Raw genomic sequence first — 21,335 nt, forward strand, 5'->3', positions numbered from 1 at the left:
TATATATATATTCACGTTTCCCCGTTTCCAAAATTTGGGGAGGTCGCGTTTCGTATCGCTTCCCGTTTCGGAAACTCGTACCCGTTTCCCCGTTTCGTGCAACCTAGGTTTTCCCACATTGGGTTTTTTCGAGGACATTTGTCCAAAAACAACGGTGTCACTTGTGTGTGTTATTTCTTTCATACACCTCACTTGTTTCCGCATATTACTTAAGTTGTGAAGGCTACAGTTGTATTTATTTTGATGTTTACCATATACTACTGTAAATAACTTGATTCAATAGGAGAAATATAATTAGTGGTTGTAGTAAGGATTTGGGGTAACTAGATTTTCACATGGTATCAGAGCATAGGTGAAGCAAGAGAGCAAACCAAAAGAGTCGAGCCTTGAAGAGAAGGAGGGAGATAGAAGTGTTGCGTAGGTAGCAGATAAAATCCACAGAGGGATTGTGCAGTCCAGGCCAGGAGAGCAAGATTCTAAAGGAAGATCTCTCTCTGAGTGAGTTGACAGAGAGGTACGATTTCCATATCGAGATTTGTCAACAACAGAGGGAGCAGCTTAACAGAAGCTTCAACGCAGAGCAGACTTCATGTGAGACACAGTTTTCTGCAGCAGCTGCTGCGGCAAAAAAACGTCAGAAGAAGGAAGGAGACACTTTTTGAGGGAATTTCTTCCTCAGAGAATTCCTAGCCAAGGAATTCAATTTCTCAATTGTTGAGCAATAGTAGAGAGGAGAAAATCTACTAACTCCAGCAGGGAGTGCGTAGGCCAGCCTCGCAGCAGCATAGAGGAGAGAAGAGGCAGTTCGACATTTTGTTGGCAGATATGGCAGCTAATGCGCTAAGAGATCAAGATCGGTTGGACGAAGCGTCCAACTATGTGATCTAGAAGGCTAGGATATCCTGCCTTCTGGATGAGCATAATTTCAAAACCTATGTTGATAGTGTGGTAGTTGAACCTGCAAATGCGGATCCGCTCAAGAAGTACAAGGTTGAGATCGTGAAGGCCATGCGATTGTTCCTCAACAGAGTGAGAGATCACATTGTATGTCACATTACCGGCAAAGGGACTGCCAAGGAGATGTGGGATGCCTTGGCTACGTTGTATCAGGGATATTCCAAGCAGCGGAAGATGTACTTGGAGGAGAAAGTGAGATCCACAAGGGATGCAGAAGAGGGAACGCATTGGTTCGTTCCTATCGAAGCTTCAGGAGGTCCAAGACTCATTGGCAGCTGTAGGATCAACGCCTTAGCCCACCGAGATGGTGAGGTTGGCCCAATTTAGTGTCAGAAGAATGGCAACTATTTGTCTGGAGTATCTTGGGCAAAGAGAGATTGTCGAATTGGGAAGGGATGTGGGCTGCTCTTCAGCAGGAAGAGATGAGGCGAGACTTATCAAGTGCAAACTTGATAGCAATAGCAGCAGTGGGACGAAACCCAAGGAGGAGGAAGAGAATACAGCCCTTGCATCAAAGGGGCAATGGGAGCAGCGGAGACGAAAGGACATCTCAAAGATCAAATGTTTCCGGTGTGGTGAATTTGGTCACTATGCTACACAATGTCCTCTCAAGAATAAGGACAAGGATGAGAAACATGATCCGCAGGCTGCAACTACAAAGATCGAGGAGGAGTTTGGCATGATTGCCCAGATACCTCCAGGAGAGCGGTGGGGTGATCTAGTACTGTAGTTCGAAAGAACTACAGATGGGGAAGGTCCTTGAGGAGCCCACCTCTTGGATCAATACCTTGCTACGGGAGCCCATATCAGAAGTAGCAGGATGGACCAGTGTTAGTTGGTGTGGAGGAATGCCAGAGTGACAGTTGAAGTGGCTAGAAATGCCAGAGACTGAGCAGCGCAGAGCAGAGTTGGCAACAATGCAGTTGGCACAGTGCAGAGTCAACAACAACGCAAAGGCTTCAGAGGGTCAGCCCAAAGACTAGCAGCAGCCAGAACTCCAGCAACAGATGCATCATGTTGAACACATGTTCAGTATTTTGGATGCTTTTCCGTTGCAATTGTTACAGAAGGCAACAACAGCAGTTGGAGCAGAGTTGCAGTGTAAACGCAGTTGGCAGCAGCATGCAGAGTCAGCAGCAACACAGATGCAGCGTTTGCGCAGTAGTTGGTGTTGATTTGGGGTAGCATCGAATGTGCTCTAGCCACAAAAATTGGTGGAGAGGCTAAAGCACATGAGATCTCCAAGACCCAGAAATGGTTTGGGCAGATTGTACCCGGCTTGGGAGATATTAAAATAATTAATATTTTTAATGGAGCGCCTAAGTCTAAACTTAGGAAAAATAAAATATTAATGGGTATTAATATAAAACTGGATTAGAAGGTTCCAAAAGTCATGGATCAAGCCTAATCTAATCTTAGCCATTGATTAGAGATGTAATCTCCGCTGTTGAAGGACCAACAAGAAAAGTATAAGAGGGGGCTTGAGGGTCAGTTGGAGAATACACCAGAGTGATCAGTCATTTGATTTGCTAGAATGGGGTTGCTAGGCAAAGTCGAATTGGTGATCAGCAGCGAGGAGTTGTGAGTACTGGACAGAGAGGCAGAGACAGTGCCAAGAGACCCGCGCAGAGTTAGAGAGCGAGAAGCAGCAGCCAGTGCAGGCCACACAGAGCTCAACATATAAAACTGGGTTAGAAGGTTCCAAAAGTCATGGATCAAGCCTAATCTAATCTTAGCGGTTGATTAGAGATGTAATCTCCGCTGTTGAAGGACCAACAAGAAAAGTATAAGAGGGGGCTTGAGGGTCAGTTGAAGAATACACCAGAGTGATCAGTCATTTGATTTGCTAGAACGGGGTTGCTAGGCAAAGTCGAATCGGTGATCAGCAGCGAGGGGTTGTGAGCACTGGACAGAGAGGCAGAGACAGTGCCAAGAGACCCGCGCAGAGTTAGAGAGCGAGAAGCAGCAGCCAGTGCAGGCCACACAGAGCTCAACAGAGACATCGCAGAGGCCAGAGGGACTGTGTCATCCATGCAGAGAGCAGTTGGAGTGACGCAGAGGGTCCCAGAGGCTACGCAGTGCCTCAGAGGGCTGACGCAGAGGCCAAAAGGGCCAGCGCAGTGCTTCAGAAGTTCTGGAGAGGGTTTCATGGGTCAAGTTTTTTGAATACCTGTTTCCAAACAGAGAGGTATTGCTGCCAGTTATTTTTCTGTGTCGAGTGAGCCAGTTTGGCCCCCAATTGTACTCAAGAAAATAATGAATAATAATAAACCCTCAGAATAGCTGCACCGATTTTCCCGCATTGGCTTTTTTCCAAGACATTTGTCCAAAAATAACAGTGTCACTTGTGTGTTTGTTTTCTTTCAGCTGATAATCTGTAAATGTTGAGACTGTATTGTGTTTATTTCGTTATTTATATGTTTTAAATAACTTGTTCGAATTTAACATGTAGAAGAAATAAACCAGAAGAATACAGATTAAATTTCTAACGGATAAACTTAGAAATTTCAACATGGTATTAGAGCGTGGTTGCAGATCACAGGAAAGTTGAAGGCATCAGCTAAGCAGAGCATTTGCAGCAGAATCAGTGATCCTGAGTGACAGAGGTTGATCCTTGCAGAACCGACAGAAGAAGGGTTGACACAGAGGGACTGTGTCATCAGTCCGACTAGATAGAGGTGAGTACAGAGGCTGAGGAGGGCAAAAAGAGGCTCACGCAGATACCAGGAGGGCTGACGCAGTTGGCTGAGGGCGATGTTTTTCCAGTGTCAGGATGCGCAGAGCCTAGAGGCCCAGTCCTTCATTGCTAGGGCATAGGAAGCTGTGGGCAGTTTGCGGGAGCGAAGTTGGTGGGGTACTATGGGTAGGAACAGTACCTAACAGGGCAAAACCAAGGTAGAGGGAGTTGCTACTGAGGTAGATTTCTAGCCAGGGAATCTGGATCAGTGTTGCAGGTGCACAAAAGATCAGAGAGGTGCAACTTGACGATTGGCAAGATGATTTCTAGAAGGGAAATCAAGACTCAGAGGGAGTCTAGCAGAGAATTTCCAGGCAGGAAGTAGAGACACTCAACAGGAGTCGAAGAGAGAACTTCTAGAGGGAAGTAGAGAGACTCGGAGGAGTCGACAGAAGAGCAAAGAGATGGCCATGAATGGGCTGAGGGATCAGGATAGGCTGGACAGGGCATCCAACTTTGTGGTCTGGAAGGCCAGGATCATGTCCATTCTAGATAGACATCGCATCAAGGCCTTTGCCTTGAGAACAATGGCGATCCCAATTGATCCGACTGATAATGAGAAGTACAAGGAGGCAATGGCCAAGGCGAAATGAATCATTCTTGATGGGGTCAAGGATCATGTGGTCCAACATATTGCCGAGAAGTAGATGGCAAAAGGAAATGTGGGACGCTATTGCCGAGAAGTAGATGCCAAAGGAAATGTGGGACGCCTTGAAGAAATTGTACCAACATACTTCCATGCAAAGGAAGATGTTACTTGAGAATTAGCAATGGTCATACCAGATGCAGAAGGGGGAGCAAATAGGTCAGGATGGGTTGAGGGATCAGGATAGGCTGGACGGGGCATCCAACTTTGTGGTTTGGAAGGTCAGGATCATGTCCATTCTAGATAGACATCGCATCAAGGCCTTTGCCTTGAGAACAATGGCGATCCCAGTTGACCCGACTGATAATGAGAAGTACAAGGAGGCAATGGCCAAGGCAAAATGAATCATTCTCGATGGGGTCAAGGATCATGTGGTCCAACATATTGCCGAGAAGTAGATGGCAAAGGAAATGTGGGACGCCTTGAAGAAATTGTACCAGCATACTTCCATGCAAAGGAAGATGTTACTTGAGAATTAGCAATGGTCATACCAAATGCATAAGGGGGAACAAATAGATCACTTCCTCGGTACGTTGAAGGAGATCCGGAACCAACTGACTTCCATAGGGACCACGCCAGATGAGGAGATGTTGGTGAGGACCGCGCTTAACGCAGTCTCCGAGGAGTGGGAGACATTTGTCCAGAGCATATTGGGCACGGTGGATCTTCCAGATTGGGAAGAATTGTGGGCGGCTCTTTGCCAAGAGGAGATCAGGCGGTTGAGCAAGACGGGAAGTAGCAACAAAGGAGTCTGGATCAAAAAGTAAGAAGAAGAGGATGTAGCTCTAGCATCTGCAGGAAAGCAGGAGAAGAGGAAGAAAAAGGACCTCTCCAAGGTCAAATGCTTCAACTGTGGCGCACTAGGTCATTATGCAAACCAGTGTCCAAAGAAGAAGAGTAAGGGAGAGGAATCTGAATCTAAGGCAGAGAAGGAGGTGGAGGAGGATGATGATTGTGCCATGAGTGCTCATGTACCTCTAGAGAAGTGGTGGGGAGACATCGAGCTGTAGTCAGGAGGACTACAGGCGATGAGGGGCAGGGTCCATGAGGTACCCAACCTCTTGGATTATACCTTGCTACAGGAGCCCCGAAGAGAGAATAGCAGGACTGGCGGATGTGGATGAAGCGACAGAGAGTGCTACAGTGTAGGAGTCCCCAGGCAGCGCGAGGCTAGCAGGTTGCAACAATGCGAGAGGCACGGAGAGTGTTGCACTAGTGCAGGATGGCACAGAGAGGTGTGCAACGGTGCGAGATGCAGGGAGTTGTTGGGGTAGCATAGAGGCAGTAGAGGGAGCACTTGTTAGCGGCAGAAAGAGCTTCAACATCGAGAGGGTTTCCAGCCTGACAGGGATGTCAGTAGTTGGTTGGATCAGTTACTTACTTCTTAGTAACTGAGTTGCAGTATAGTAGTAGTTAGCAGTAGCACGATGCAGCATGATAAGAGGGTGTTGCAGTGCAGATGCAGTGTTGGGAGAAAGGACCACCAGCAGCACGGATGCAGAGGGAGTTGTCGTACGGATGCAGCAATGTGGCAGGGCCATGGGAAGCAGTACAGGATGTAGCAGTGCAGAGGATGTTGGGCGGGGAGGCCTAACATCAACACAGGTACCGATGACGTATAATCAGAGTGATGCTTAGTGTGGAGTGTTACTAGAGCACAATCCTCGCTAAGAGGGAGTGTTGATTTGGGGTAGCATTGGACAGTGTTGAAAATATCGGTATCGGCAAAATATCAGCGAGGGTCCAGAAAACATCTTATCGGCAATATCGGAAAATATTGGCAAGCATAAAAAATGCATAATATATTCATTTTTTTCGGCTTACTAAACATATAAAGCAATAACAACATGAACTAAACACATTGGCACATAAATATGAAGAAAGCACTGATATATATGATGTCAAATAGAAATGATACATCAAACTTCAAAGGCGATACCAAATCCTGTTGATCGCTGATAATTGTCCAATGAAGGACTCAAACAAAATAATATCACATATCCTCCTAATCCCTAATAATTGTCCAATCAAGGACTCAAACAAAATAACATCACATATATAAAACTTTAAAAGTATTTCATCATCATGAGTTATAAACTTATATGTAGCAAAAGTTTCAAAACAAATAAAACTAGCAGCTATCTATATGAGACCATTGGCCTCTCCCTAGCAGCTTTCTTTTTGTCTTGTTCAGCAATTGCTTCAAGAGCTTTTTGTATAACCTCTACACTAGAAACCATACAAGGCATTACATCTGCATCATGTGCAAAGAGTCTAGCCAGATAGTATTTCAATCGTGTAACCCCTTCTAACATCTTGGTCCCACACAATTTGCATGATATATATGTCCGATTTGCCCCACCAACAGCCTCCCCATACTCCCAAAATGGGTCCAAGGCTTTTGGCATATTTGACATTTGTAGTGAACTAATTCAAACCTAGGGCACAAAAAAAACAAAAAAATTGGCATTAAACCCCCCAACACAAAAAATAATAAGTAATAACCACCTCATTTAAAAAAAATTACTACATTATTTGCATTTTGCAATGTGAATGAAAAATGGCAATAAGAGGGTGCATAAGAAAGTTGAAAAAAAATGAAGCTTGCTGTCCAAATATGGAGAAAACCCTTGCATTGGCTCATGGGCATGAAAATCATAGCAAATGGAAAAAAACAAAGAAACAAAATGTTGGTAGGCAAAGAGGCAAGCAAGCATAACCCTAAATCTATGAAAAAATCATTAACATAGGGGTTTTTAAGAACATACCTATTAATGGAAGAAATGAAGTTTGTCTCACTATTCTTCAATCTTTGATTCACAAAAAAATCTTAGTTGGTGTTGATGATCGTTGTTTGATCCTCAAACCCTCCTTGACAACCACCACGAAACTCTTCCCCTTCCATTTCCAATACTCAGAAACAAAAATGAAGAAAAAAAACGACTTTCCCTTTTTCTAGCCGCGAAAAAACACGCCCGGCAATATTTTACGTCGTCTCGTGATATTTTGCCGAGATATCGGCAATATCCCGAAATATCGCGATATTTTCGAGAGCCAAAAATATCGCGATATTTTCAGGAGCTAAAAATATCGCGATATTTTCTCGGCAATCTTTCGGCTTGCCGAAAATATCGCGATATTTTCTCGGCAATCTTTCGGCTTGCCGAAAATATCGCGATATTTTCGATATTCAGCGATATATCGCCGATATTATCATCACTGGCATTGGATGTGCTCTAGCCACAAAAAATGGTGGAGAGGCTAAAGCACATGAGATATCCAAGACCCAGAAATGGTTTGGGCAAATTATACGCGGTTTGGGAGATATTAAAATAATTAATATTTTTAATGGAGTTCTTAAGTCTAAACTTAGGAAAAATAAAATATTAATGGGTATTAATATAAAACTGGATTAAGCCCCACGGGGGTAGGCGAGTTGGTAATCACATCGCGGGAAGTCATTAGAAAGGCGACTCTGCTCTGAAGGTCACTAGTTCAAATCCCCCGGACTAAAACGGAGCTGTGGAGAGGGGCGGGCGCATGCTCCCAGTGGTTATATAGGTAGCGGTCAGAATCGACCCCGTGTAACGCGAGTCGCGAGGCTGCCCCTGTTGCCGATTCCACTTTATAAAAAAATATATATAAAACTGGATTACAAGGTTCCAAAAGTCATGGATCAAGCCTAATCTAATCTTAGTCGTTGATTAGAGATGTAATCTTGGTCGTTGAAGGACTAACAGGAAAAGTATAAGAGGAGGCTTGAGGGTCAGTTGGAGAATACACCAGAGTGATCAGTCATTCGATTTGCTAGAGCGGGGTTGTTTTGCAAAGTCAATCAATGATTAGCAGCGAAGGGCCGTGAGTACTGGAAAGAGAGGCAGAGACAGTGCCAAAAGACCAACGCAGAGGGAGAGAGCGAGAAACAGCAGCCAGAGCAGGCCACGCAGAACTCAGCAGAGACAGCACAGAGGCTAGAGGGACTGCATCATCCACGCAAAGAGCAGCTATAGTGACGCAGAGGATCCCAGAGGCTGCACAATGCCTCGGAGGGTTGACGCAAAGGCTAGAAGGGCCAGCGCAGTGCTTCAGAGTTGCTGGAGAGGGTTTCGTGGGACAGGTTTTCTGAATACCTATTTCCGAATAGAGAGGTATTGCTGCCAGTTATTTTTCTCTGTCGAGTGAGCCAGTTTGGCACCCAGTTGTACTCAAGGAAATATTGCATAATAATAAACCCTCAAAATAGCTGCACCGGTTTTCCCGCATTGGGTTTTTCCGGGGACATTTGTCCAAAAATAACAGTGTCACTTGTGTGTTTGTTTTCTTTCAGCTGATGATCTGTAGATGTTGAGATTGTATTGTGTTTATTTCGTTATTTATATGTTTTAAATAACTTGTTCAAATTTAACAAGTAGAATAAATAAACCAGAAGAATACAGATTAAATTTCTAACAGATAGACTTGGAAATTTCAACAGTTGGTGGGCAGTGATGTCAGACATCAGCAACGCAAAGAGAGATGTTACAGAGTCATGGTGATGCTTTAGTAGGTTGCATTACTAGAGCACATTCCTTGCTAAGAGAGAGTGTTGATTTTTGGTAGCATCAGCTATGCTCTAAGCCTCAAAATTTGCAGGGAGGCTAAGACACATGTATTCCAAAATACCCATAAATCGTTTTGGGAAATTCCACTCGAAGACAGTTTTACTAAAATAATTAATTATTTTTAATGGATGCCTAAGTCTAAACTTGGGAATTAAAATAATTAAAGGGTATTGTTGACCACTGGAGTGGTACCTAATGCTTATATGAAGACTCCATGCCCAAGGATGATCCAGAGGACACTTGTACCATCAGATATCATCAATCAACAAAGTTTTTTAACTCGACTTCTATTTTCTCATCATCTTTCTTATACCCAGATTCCACACCCTACAGGGAATTGTAATAAGTGATACTAGTAATGATGAGTTTTGAGTATGTAACAGGCCTAAGATGTTGGGACTCAATCAGCAAATGAATACACCTTGGAGTGTTTTTTTTATCTGGTTAATTACCCTTTCTTTTTCAGAGACGGATAATTTTCTAGGTTTTTTCACTCACTTTTTACCCCAAAATCGGGGTGACGGTTTGAAGTTTGAGCCCCTAACACATCTTAGTGTCTAGAGTCGATGTATATTACCATATTAGATCACACAAAAAAAAATTGTGGAATTTGGTTAGGTCGAGGTAGTTATTTTTAATTTTTTAGATTTTCTGCATTGCGGAAATTTCTAATGAAATTATACTTGTAATGTAATAAGTGATGTCTAGAGAATTTGTATGGGGTATGAGTAATGAAATTTGCACTTCTCACCCTCAACTTTCTACTATGACACACTTTTATGGGTTAAAAATGTGTTTTGAATCCTCAAAACCCACTTTTCCTAAGTTTAGTGGGAAATCTGGCAATTAATTAAGCCATAAATTAAAAAATGGAGAAAAATAAATATCGACACATGCTAAATTTTGTAGAAATGCAATGGAAAATTATGGGGGAGTTAAAATGAAGTCCCAAGGTGATGTGGACTCCTAAAATAAAGGAAAGGACATGTGCTCAAATAAAATCAAATTTCTGGCATTAAATGAGAAAACTATTTACTTGGAAATTCGAATTTGTGAAATTAATGCACATTTTGGAGGATTTGGGAGAATATTTGGTGGAGATTTTTGGAGGAAATTGTCCCCACATGGGTTACCACCCATATACACTTGTCATTCCATCATAAATTGAATTTGGCACATAAGGGAAGAAGAAAATGATGTCCACTTGCCAAAATTCGATTTTTACACTTGGCATTGGAGCTTCATTCAACAAATTCAAATTTCTCTTTGGGATTGTCACCTCATGCCACTTGTTTAATCACTTCTACATTCGGATTGGCTCCAATGCCATTTGTCATTGTCATTCTTCATTGGGATTTGCTCCCAACTCTCTATATAATAGAGCCATGGGCTCTTATTTGTATCATATAGAACGAGTTGTTGGGCTTGAGGAGACTCTGCTAGATTTTGTATTCATATTTCATATAATAAAAGAGACTTTGGGGTACTATTGTGTTGGTGTTCTCCTTCCATTTCTTGAGGTGACGTTATTTCAACTGTTGTGCTTTACATTCTACTTGTATGTTGAATTATGCTAGTTATCATTTTGCCACTTGTTTGGATTAATATATGCAAGCTATCTTGTATGGTTTTCGGATTAGAAAAATACTCTAGGAAGAGAAGCACTGGAATATTTTTGGTGAAAACTCTAGCCTTATCATTGATTGTGTAATCTAATCCCTTATGATTGCTGACATCTTTTTTTCCAAGTGTGTAGATATCTTTAGATTTGATTGAAGGATTTACTTGGGCATGGGTAGCTTTCCAATAGACGAACTAACTCCCAAGATCAAGAATAGAAGAACCCAATCGGTTTGCCTCAAGGATCTCATCAAACAATTTTGAAAAAGGGAGTTTCCTTTCCTCTAGTATACTAAGATCACATTAATTTAAATTAAATATTTTTCTTGATCAATATCTTGTGCTTTCAAGGATTTTATTTGCTATCTAGAGCATTGTTTTAACTAAACAAGTATGGAGTTCTACATGCATGTCTTGATCTAGTTCTTGTACACTAATTGTAGATTATCATTTTGACTCTTTCATGTCATCTTTGTCTCCATTTAAGGATTACTTTGCTTTCAATTTTTGAAGCATTCTACTTTTGTTTTAAGCAAAATACAATTTCATTTCTTAAAGAGCAAGTACTTGGAAGGCATTGGTTGTTTATGTATTTCATGCTTATCTTATGATGGTTATTGCTCATATCAGTTTTTTGCTTATAAATCTTTAAAAATAATCTATTTAACTCTAACAATTCTCCTAGAAACTCATATCTCTTTTTTTAACTAAACTTTTCATTGGGGACCACCCCCCTTCGCTAACCTAGGAGATAACTCAAACAGAGAGAGTCGGAATTAGTGTGACAGCCCCTTCTCTGAGTTCCCTGCCCACCAACCACACATTGTGGGGTTGAAAGCTTTTCTCACTAACTTGTAGGTAGGTGTAGGCGGCAGGGTCAACAGGTATTAATTAAACTGGGGGTGAAACTTCTATAAGAAGACGAGGATCAAGCCAAAATGATTTGAGCCATTAATTAGAATCTAATATGGGTCATTGATTGATTAACGAGAATATTATAAGAAGAGGTTTGATGGGCATTTGGAAAACACAACGAGCGAGATCAAGAGATCAATTTCTCAAGAGAGCAACGTAGCAGTTGTCAGAGAAGTCAGCGAGGAGATTTTTTGCAATGAGGGGCAAAGATAATTTTCCAAAGGAAGTTTTCCTGATCCGGAGAGTGCAAGGCAGAGAGGGCAGAGAGTAGTCCAAAGAGGCAGCGCTGGGCCACGCAAGGGAAGCATAGAGCCACATTGTGGCAGCGTAGAGCTTCAGAAGGAATTTATATTTCTACTGGGGAATAGTTGGGATCTAGTGTCGGAGCCGAGGTGTGAGACTGGAAGGGTAGACGGCCGAAGTTTCTAGCGAGCAGAGGATCGAGAGGAGGTGCAGCACAGTCCCAGCCGCAGTGACGTGGTAACTGTGTGGGTGTTACGCAGTACTGCGTAGAGACAACGCAAAGGCTCATCTCCAGTGCAGGTCAGTGCTGAATTTCCCAGTCACAGGACGAGATCATCTCATTATCTCTTTGTCTAGTTCGATCCCTGTATAGGATTACGAGTTTGGGCATATGAAGAATTGTACTCAGAAATTACTGCATAATAATACAAACCCTCTGTTGCTGCACCAGTTTTCCCACATTGGGTTTTTCCAGGGACATTTGTCCAAAAACAACGGTGTCACTTGTGTGTGTTATTTCTTTCTTACTCAGTTCTTGTTTCTGCATATTATTTAAGTTATGAAGGTTGTAGTTGTATTTATTTCAATGTTTGCCATATAATATTGTAAATAACTTGATTCAGTAGGAGAAATATAATCAGTTGTTGCAGTAGGGATTTGGGCTCACCAGATTTTCACATTTCTTTGTTATTTTGTTGATCAATCCTTTTTAGTAAACCCTTTCTTTGACTCATATGTGCCTAGGTACTCGTTTGTTACTACAGATCAAGAAACCTTAGGTCATATAAACCTTCGTTAGTCTTGGTGCATGATATGTTATTCCTTATTAAAGAGTCCTTAGCTTTTGTCCATCATTGAAGTACCTTCACCTAGCCTATGGTTTATCACTTTGAACCATATAACATAGATTTTTTTAATAATATTTGATTTTAATAAATTAATTTAAATATTATTTTTCAAAAACTAGCCATTTAATATAGTCGTTACTTATTAATATTTGTTTTTAATAAATTACTATCATAATTTAAATATTATTGTTGAAATATACCAGTTACTTGAAATTATGGTCTCTACATTATTCTCTATTTAAGCATTTTCCATGGTTTGCCTCTTCATCTGGTCCTGATGATGAACCACACTTGTTGGTTCGAAAAGCGTTGGCCAAAAAAAAAAAAAAATCTCTTATGTGATTTCTACTAAAAGACTTTACTTAATAGAATATCCTCTTGGGTGATCACTAGGAAACCTCCCTTGTGGTGAAATTCCACTAAAGAGGAGGGAGATTGTTGAGGTGACAGTGGCAATCTACTTCATTGTCGCAACGAGTTCTGGCCCATGTCTTGTGAGTCCTCTCACAAGACTTTCTAGATTATGAGGCAACATGGCCCATAAAGGGTCGTTCCAACATAATTCATCTTATTCTGAAGCTCAAATCTAGCGAACTTGTCCTAAATAACATTGGATTAGAAATGCTCCAAAGCACCTCGTACAAACGAATTGCGACTAGGAATCATCTTCCCTCGCACATTCCAAGACAATAGAGATAGCTTCATTCCAAAGGACGATAAAGATCTAAATGATTATAATTGTTCTCCATCTCAAATCCCTCCAAAGTTGGAATCCAATGATCAAGCGAGTGAACCATCGCTCCTGATAAGACTTCACTCACAACTTAGAAATTCATATCTCCTATTGACTTGTCCATACAAGCAAGGGAGGAAACCTCCTTCTGCTTGTTAAACTTAACTTGCCATCCAGGTTCAGCCCCCATAGTGCTAGAACCATAATAGATCGATCCACCTGTGGGAACTAGATCATAAGTTGATGTACTCAAGGTTGCACCACCACAAAGAATAACTACTAATCCTAGGTTGCACCAGCACCAAAGAAGAACTACTAATCCTAGGTTGCACAACCACAAAAGAAGAAATACCAACCCTAGGCTCCAACCCCAACCCACAGGCACCCCACACTGAGATCGAAACTGAACCACCAACTAATAAGCCACTTATTCCCACACCTAGAAAACTAGAAGTTGAACCACCCACTCCCACACTAGCAACAAAAGAAGTAGAATGTAACAAACAAAGTTCGTATACAACGAAATATTTAGAATATCTGGAATATGAGAATATCCAATATAAGACAATAGTATTTATATATGAATGTTTGAATGTACAAGTTGATATGATTGGTTACAAATGAGGGGCCTTGTTTATATACCTAGGCAGGTGCCCTTCCATGAACAATCATTTTCTTTTGAGACATGCCTCTTCATAATTATTAATAATTATTATTCACTATTTTTTATACATATTTATGTTCATAACTTTGTCTTCCCCTTTAGAAAATATTTGTCGTCAAAGCTTATCGATCAAAAGGCTTGATATCTTTTTTTTTCATAATGTCTTCTCATCTTCTCAATTCTTAGAATTGTCATCTTCGATGATACAAGACGATATGAACTTTTGAGTGTGGTACAAAATTGTCATACAGTGAAACGATCTGACCATCCCAATTCAATCTTTTATAAAATGTTACGCTTATAGGCCCTCCAAGATGAAATATTATCATTAGATTTAATGGTAATGATATCAGTATTCATTGGAAGATATATTGATTGTTTTCCTTTTGATTGCAGTTGATGCATTGACAGATTAATATACCTACTCTTGTGATTAGGATATCGATAACGAGTTTTTCTAACTTGCTTTCCTTTTAGCGTACTTATAGCATTCTCCTAACTTATTTTTGATATACAATCTTCATCATGTACTGGTGTTGCTAGTTTAATTACCGGGTCTTCACTTGGAATTCCCAGTGTTTGAACTATTGCATCTACGTATGTCTTCACTTCAATTGGACTGGAATCTTTCTAAAATCGTGATAGTATCTATATCAATGTTTGTTTCTTTTTCTTCAATTTGCACTATTATGTTTGAAGACTTCAATGTTTCTTTTGTGATAAGCTCTTCTAATTTGTTCTCCAATGATTTCTTATCATTTTTAAGTATCTTAATTTGAGTGAGTAGGTTTTGATTATGATTTCTGAGACATAAGAGCTCTTTAGCTTTTGATTCAATTTCTTTTGACATTCAAGCTTTTCATCTTTAAACCTCTAATTTGTTCTAATAACCCTTGATTAAGGTTTTTAAGCGCAATTTTCTTCTTCCTTCTCCAATAGATTCTCACTGACTTTCTTCTCGAGACATTTCTTTTCATGTTCTAATTTTTGTTCTGTAGCTCCGGACTTGTTGACCTTCACAAGTGATTTTTTACTATAGTCCTTTGAGCGAAAAATCCCCGCATTTTTTTTTTTACTCCTTGCAAAACATATAATTCCCTCATCCTTTTTTGACTCCTTGCAAAACATATCTTTGAGATCTTTATGTTTCTTTTATGACACGTCACTTTAATGTTAAAATTTTACGAGTTCATATTCTAATCCTTTTAGTGTTAAAGTTTTACGAGTTCATATTTTAATCCTTTTATTTGCATCAGTTCATTACCTTGATAAAATTTTATAGTAAATATTTCTCCACATGTTAGACAGCCACATTTGTGAATTTTAAATATCAACTGAAACATCAATTCCATTTTTCCCATTTAGACAAAATATATTAGTCCAAATTTATGTTATTCATACCATCTACAATTCATAGTTCCACTTATTCTCCAATTCAACTTTTTATTATTATTAATAGAAAATAACCTTATAAAGTTTGCATAGCTTGGTATTTTAAAATGTTGGTATTATTTATAATACACCTTTTCCTTTTTTATTTGAATCAAATTTCTTTTAACACCATTATATATGTTTTTAATAACTAACTTGATATATATATATATATATATATATATATATATAATCTATTTTTAGTTACGAGTCTATAAATCTAATATTATATTTTCCTTTTACCTTTTTTTTAATAGCTGAATTATATATTCATTTTTTTTAATAATTGAATTATATTATATATTTTAGATATTTAAAGTTAGGTTTTAAACTTTTAATTAAATTTTAATTTTATTCATTTTTTTATAAGTTTCTTCTGAAGAGGCTACAGGTTCAAAACCAAAGGGGTAGAGTATGTATGCTTTCATAGATTTAGCAGTCAAATAGCTATGCAGAAGTGGGCCCCTTGTCCCACAAACAAGAGAGTCTAATACACTAATTTAGTATCTGACTTGACATAACTTTAAAATCGGATAATAATAATAATAATATATAAATTAAAAAAAATAACACTTTTGTTTATTATTAGAATATTAGCTTGTGAGTTATATAAAGTTTAAAACTGTGCATAAATATTCGTTGATTGGTTGAGACCCTACAATAAGACGCAAATTTGTACAGACATCACAAATTGTACACAGTAAATTCAACTGTGCGTATCGATGACAGAGTGGTGGCAATTTGCGGCTGTGCACAGAGAGAAATTATAGAGTGGTTGCAATTTGCAGCTTTGCACAGACAGAAATGACAGAGTGGTTGCAACTTGCAGCTTTGCACAGAGGACAGAGTGAAGTTTAACAAGCTACAATTTCGTTTGTAAAATAATGAAAAATAATAGAAAATTTGGCAGGATTTTGAAGTCACAGTTTTAGGATTATGAGTACCCAACAGTTTTTGATGGTGTTGAATCTATTCCTACCATAAAAAATAATTCAAACACTCCTTATATTTATTTTTTTTAAATTCAGTAAAACTAAGAATTTCGCAATTAAAATTGTGGCCTCAGTACACAACACCAAGGAAATTCCACAGCAACGTTTGGTGGTGATAAAATGGACGACAATTCAGGGTTGTAAACGACGTTTGTATGGTAAAAACGGCTGGACGGTACGGATATACTACAACTGTGCTGGAAATTCAATTATCTGTTCATATAAACAATTTTGTAGGCAGCGGAAAATATTGCGGAATGATGTACGACACAAACAAAGTTTACGGATATTGTACGGTGGATGACAACTGACTGTCACCGAATGGTGCCATGAGAACTGCAACAGCGGCAACGGCTATGGTTATATTTTTTATTTATATCTTTAATAGAAAGAAAGAAAGAAATTATTTTAACATCCACAAGGCTAAAGATAGCCTATGGGACAAATTGCTTCTTCATCTGCTTGATGTATTCGGCCCTTTTTTTATGAAGCTTCACAATAAATGCTCCCAGCTTCTTGACAAACCCCTCGCTAAATAGATTATCCCAAGAGCTCGCTGCCAGCATATCTGCATAACTTTCCCTGTTGTCTTTGAAGGCCTCACATTCTAAAATGAAATGTTTTTCTGTTTCCACTTTTCTGGAAGAACAAAAAATGCATACCCTTTCCTCCCACACTTCCTTTGGCCTTTTCCAGCGCCCTATTTCACAACGGAGTTGATGAGAATTAGTCCTTAACTGAGCAATAAGAATTTTGGCTCTCCAAGAGATATTGGCCTCTATGTATGCTTTTGGTTGATGATTATGAGTGGGATTAAAAACTTCAATATAGTAATTTTTCTTTCTTCCTAGCTCCTTATCCCAAGTACATTTGTGGAACTTTTCCATAACAAAAGCTTTTTATCTCTTTGCTATTTATGGGACACGCGTTCAAGCAAATACCCCATTTACTAAACCATTTGTTATTTTGTTGCATCCAAGTTTTTTGTTGTTGCACAATCTATCATTAAAGACAACCTTAGGCCATCTACCATCTTCCATTTGCTCAGTTTTTTTTAAATACCTTATGACTCGCACCATAGCAATTGCTTCAATAGGAGCAGTCCCTGTTTCACTTAACAAGATATCATAAGGAACTACACTTTTCATCTTAAATTTGTTTGTAATCAAACGCTTCTGAAAATTCTCAATTTGTCTCCACTGCATGTCGGAGGTACTACTAGCCCACAGTTCACAACCATAGAGAATCACCGGAATCACTAGAAGCCCAAAAAGAGTTTGAGTGGTTTTCCAGTCCCATAACTCTGCCTCTCTACACCTATTTTGAAAAGCATAAAATGCTTTCCAACCCCCCAAAGTTCTTTTCTTTCTATAAACCAAAAAGGGTAGGAGACAGTGGGCAACCTTGCTTGACCCCGATATCGCTTCTAAAACTTTCAGAAATGCCTGCTGAAGTTCTAATTTTGACTTTCACATCTTCATACAACCTATGCATAGCTGCTCTCAAATGTTTAGGAACCCCAAGTTCCTCCATTCTCTGCCAAAGTTTATCCCTAGGAACCGAGTCAAACGCTTTTCTGAAATCAACAAAGCAACAAAAGGCTTCTTCCGGTTTCTCCCAAACTTTTTCAATGATGTGCCTTAAAGTTATGCAACGATCAACTGTGGAATGTTTAGGTCTAAAACCCGCTTGCCCTTTAACACGCTTATCTCTTTCTTCTGCTCACTTGCTAATTTTGTTTTCTAGCATGCTTCCAAATAGCTTTGCAAACAAAGGTTTTATCATGATTGTCCTATAATTGGAGGGATTATTGACGTCACTGCTCTTGAAAAGAGGTATTGCCAGACTACTTGACCAATCTGTGGGGAGCCCTTGTTGTATGATGTTGTTGAAGATTTTTGTAATGTGAGGTGCAAGAATCTTTGAGCCCCACTTTAGATATTCTGCTTGGAGTTCAACTAAGTCTTTTGCTTTTCCAATGCCCAACTTCTTGATACCCATCTCTACCTCTTGTACCGTGAAGAGTTCAGTATCAGTGTTGACCAAGGGGGGAGGGTCAACCTTGGGAACATGCTCATAGAGTTGCCTTGCATAATCAAACCATTTAGACGCTGTAATATTATTTCCAATTCGTATCTTTTTTGGTTGGAGCTCCTTCCAAAATAATTTGGGATTATTTTTCCCAAGGAAGATTAGTTCTTCCCTCCTTGAAACCATGAAATCGGCCTTTTTCTTGCTTAATAATTGCTTGTACGATTTGAGCTTTATGTTATCCTTGTTTGACTCTTTCCACATTCTCCTTGCCTTTTTGCATTCCTCGTCAAACCAAGCATTAACCGGAAAGCAATTTGTTTCAGACTTCTTAATTTTTGTTCTTTTGCACTTTGCAAGTGCGCATTGAATTAAATGTGTTAATTCATGACTATGAAGGCTATGAATTGTAATTTTCTCATTCTCAAAGAGCCTCTCTAGCGTCATTTTGAAGGTATTACAATTTTCTGGCGTCAAAAGAATTTTGCCCTATGGGATATTTTGTTGGACATGCTGAATTTTTTACTCTAATTGTTTTTTTCCAATCCAAGAGAAACATAAATAAATTGGCTTGTGATCTGATTTCAAATCCCACAGCTGATCTCCAACCAAAACTTCTTCCATTTTCTCACACAAACCATGCGAGCAAATTACATAATCTACCACACTTGCTCCATTGTAAGTATTGCAAGTGAAATTACCGGACTTTGCCCATCTAGTCAAGCCATTACAAATGACTAAATCAAAGGCCCCACAAAGAGTAAGCAATTGTTCACCAAAGAGATTGCAGCCGTTGTCCTCTGAAATTCTTTCCCACTGATGATTACTTTCTTTTGTAAGCCAAATAGGGTCACAATCATCTTTACAACAAAGAATGCTAGCTTGCTCACTTGCCGTCCTAGCATTGAAATCACCCACTATAAGGACTTCACCTAACTACGAATATGTTGCAATATCCACTTTTAAAAAAATAATATATAATCTCTTTTGATTTTTGGTTAATGCCCAAAGGCCAGCTTTTTCTTTATCGATCGAAGAACCCTTGAAATTAAGTGGGTAGCTAAAAGCCACTTCAATAAAACAAAAACAAAAACAAAAATGTGGCTGCATCAGATTGGCTCTTACACCAATTTACACACAATATTTTGGAATAGGAGAATATCTATTATATGACAATAGTATTTATATATGAAATATTTACACACAATATTTTGGAATAGGAGAATATCTATTATATGACAATAGTATTTATATATGAATATTTCCAGTTGATATGATTGGTTATAAATGAGGGCCTTTGTTTATAATCTTTTTACACATGTATTTTTTAAATCATTACTTATTATGCCGAGACGTGCATTTTATAATGAAGGGGTATGTCATGTATCTAATAAAATAATTAAAAAAATGTCGATCCAAAATAAAAATGAAAATAACTATATAGATAATAAAAAAAAAATTATGTTTATTAATTACCTAGCAATTATGTCCCCTTTTCTCTAGGCAACAAGTACAACTTGATAATCTTTTTCAAACCAAACTGTCATATTCATAGCCATTATGGCAATGGTCCAAGAAAGAACTACTTCAGATACTAATTTATAGATTCCAATTTTCATCCCTTTGTTAGCTAGAGGCAGTACACTGAAGAAATTATCATATTCATACATGTCCTAAGTTTACAATTAGTGCTCTGAAATTTCCAGCTAGATCTTGACACCTACCTCGACTCATCACAAGGAATCCATTTCCAGTATCGATGATCATCTATTCCTGTGATGGCCATTGCTCTTGCTGAAATTGACAGACAGACTCCTCCAGTAGCCTTGTCCAGCCAAACTTCCTGCAAATAGTTAACCTCAGAACTAAAGTTAAGCCAAAAGAAAGAGAGCCACTCTATTTGTTTTTTGTATTTTAAACTTTTTGCTCGTATATTGTAAATGGAAGAGATTAAAACTCTACATGTATTCTATTCTTTATAGAACCACGAATACCAAGGCAAGCCTGCAAGAAAATTTTCATATAAAGTCAATCACCATATGGTTGTAAATAGTTCAACTTACATTCGAGTACAAGAAAAAAAAACCATTTCAGTTAAAGAACATACACTCACTCTTGCAGTAGAAAGATCCACTATTATCCAATAAGTTCTATGCAATAAACTCTCAAACGTAGAAAAACTCTGCCAGACAATATCTTAATTATTTGCAACAGGCCTAACAGACCAACGGGCCTAAGAGGACATCAAACAATCTAATTCAGTTACAGTCAATTTTAATCATTAAGATTTGATGCCATGTGTTTCAGTGTTGGGGCTTAGAAAAAATGAGTCTGTCCTTAACCAATTTTATTTTGTTCATATATTCAAGCATGGAAGCACCAATGCTCATTCAGTTCAGTTCCTATAGAAACTTATGGGTTTATTAACAGCTCTTAAGATGAGCTCCTACGATAATGTCCACTAATATTAAAATATAATAGAACCTAAAACTCTCTGAATAGTATAAACAAACAACTAACATTTTAGACAAGGTGACAGTTTGTGGATGTGCATTGGAATTTCCAAAAGAATGGCTGTGTACAGCAGCTATCCCAAATTTCGGATTAGCAACAATGTGCACGGGGACACATCCCCCGAGGTGGGGGGCACATACCCCATGTTTCCCATGCTCACGAGACATGTTCCCCATGTCCCAATGCACGTTACCCAAAAAGGGTGCTTGTAGGCATCCCGCCTGAATTTTGTTTGAAAACAATAATTTATGAGTGGGGAATCAGAACACTCAACCCTAGGGCCCTACTAATGCTATGTAATTAATGGAAATGTTAAATTCTTGAAGTAAAAAGAATGGTAATAAAAGACAAATTTACTTGATTTATCTTTCATTACCAATAGTTTTACTTAAATTTTTAACAT

The 21,335-nt window shown here is 39.0% G+C and overlaps 1 protein-coding gene across 2 annotated transcripts in view; it reads right to left on the minus strand.

Annotated features, from left to right (window-relative positions):
* LOC149198767 (F-box protein PP2-A15-like) overlaps positions 1–21,335 on the minus strand; it is a 184,613-nt gene that overhangs the window by 54,269 nt on the left and 109,009 nt on the right. For both annotated transcript variants that reach the window (XM_089402156.1, XM_089402155.1), the window contains exon 2: positions 20,143–20,261. In XM_089402156.1, coding sequence (XP_089258282.1) covers positions 20,143–20,261 — 119 coding nt within the window. The remainder of the gene's footprint in view (positions 1–20,142; positions 20,262–21,335) is intronic.

Source organism: Pinus tabuliformis, chromosome 2_1, assembly GCF_031772625.1.
Source record: "Pinus tabuliformis cultivar Carrire ecotype Pingquan chromosome 2_1, CPIR1, whole genome shotgun sequence".
Classification (NCBI taxonomy): domain Eukaryota; kingdom Viridiplantae; phylum Streptophyta; class Pinopsida; order Pinales; family Pinaceae; genus Pinus; species Pinus tabuliformis.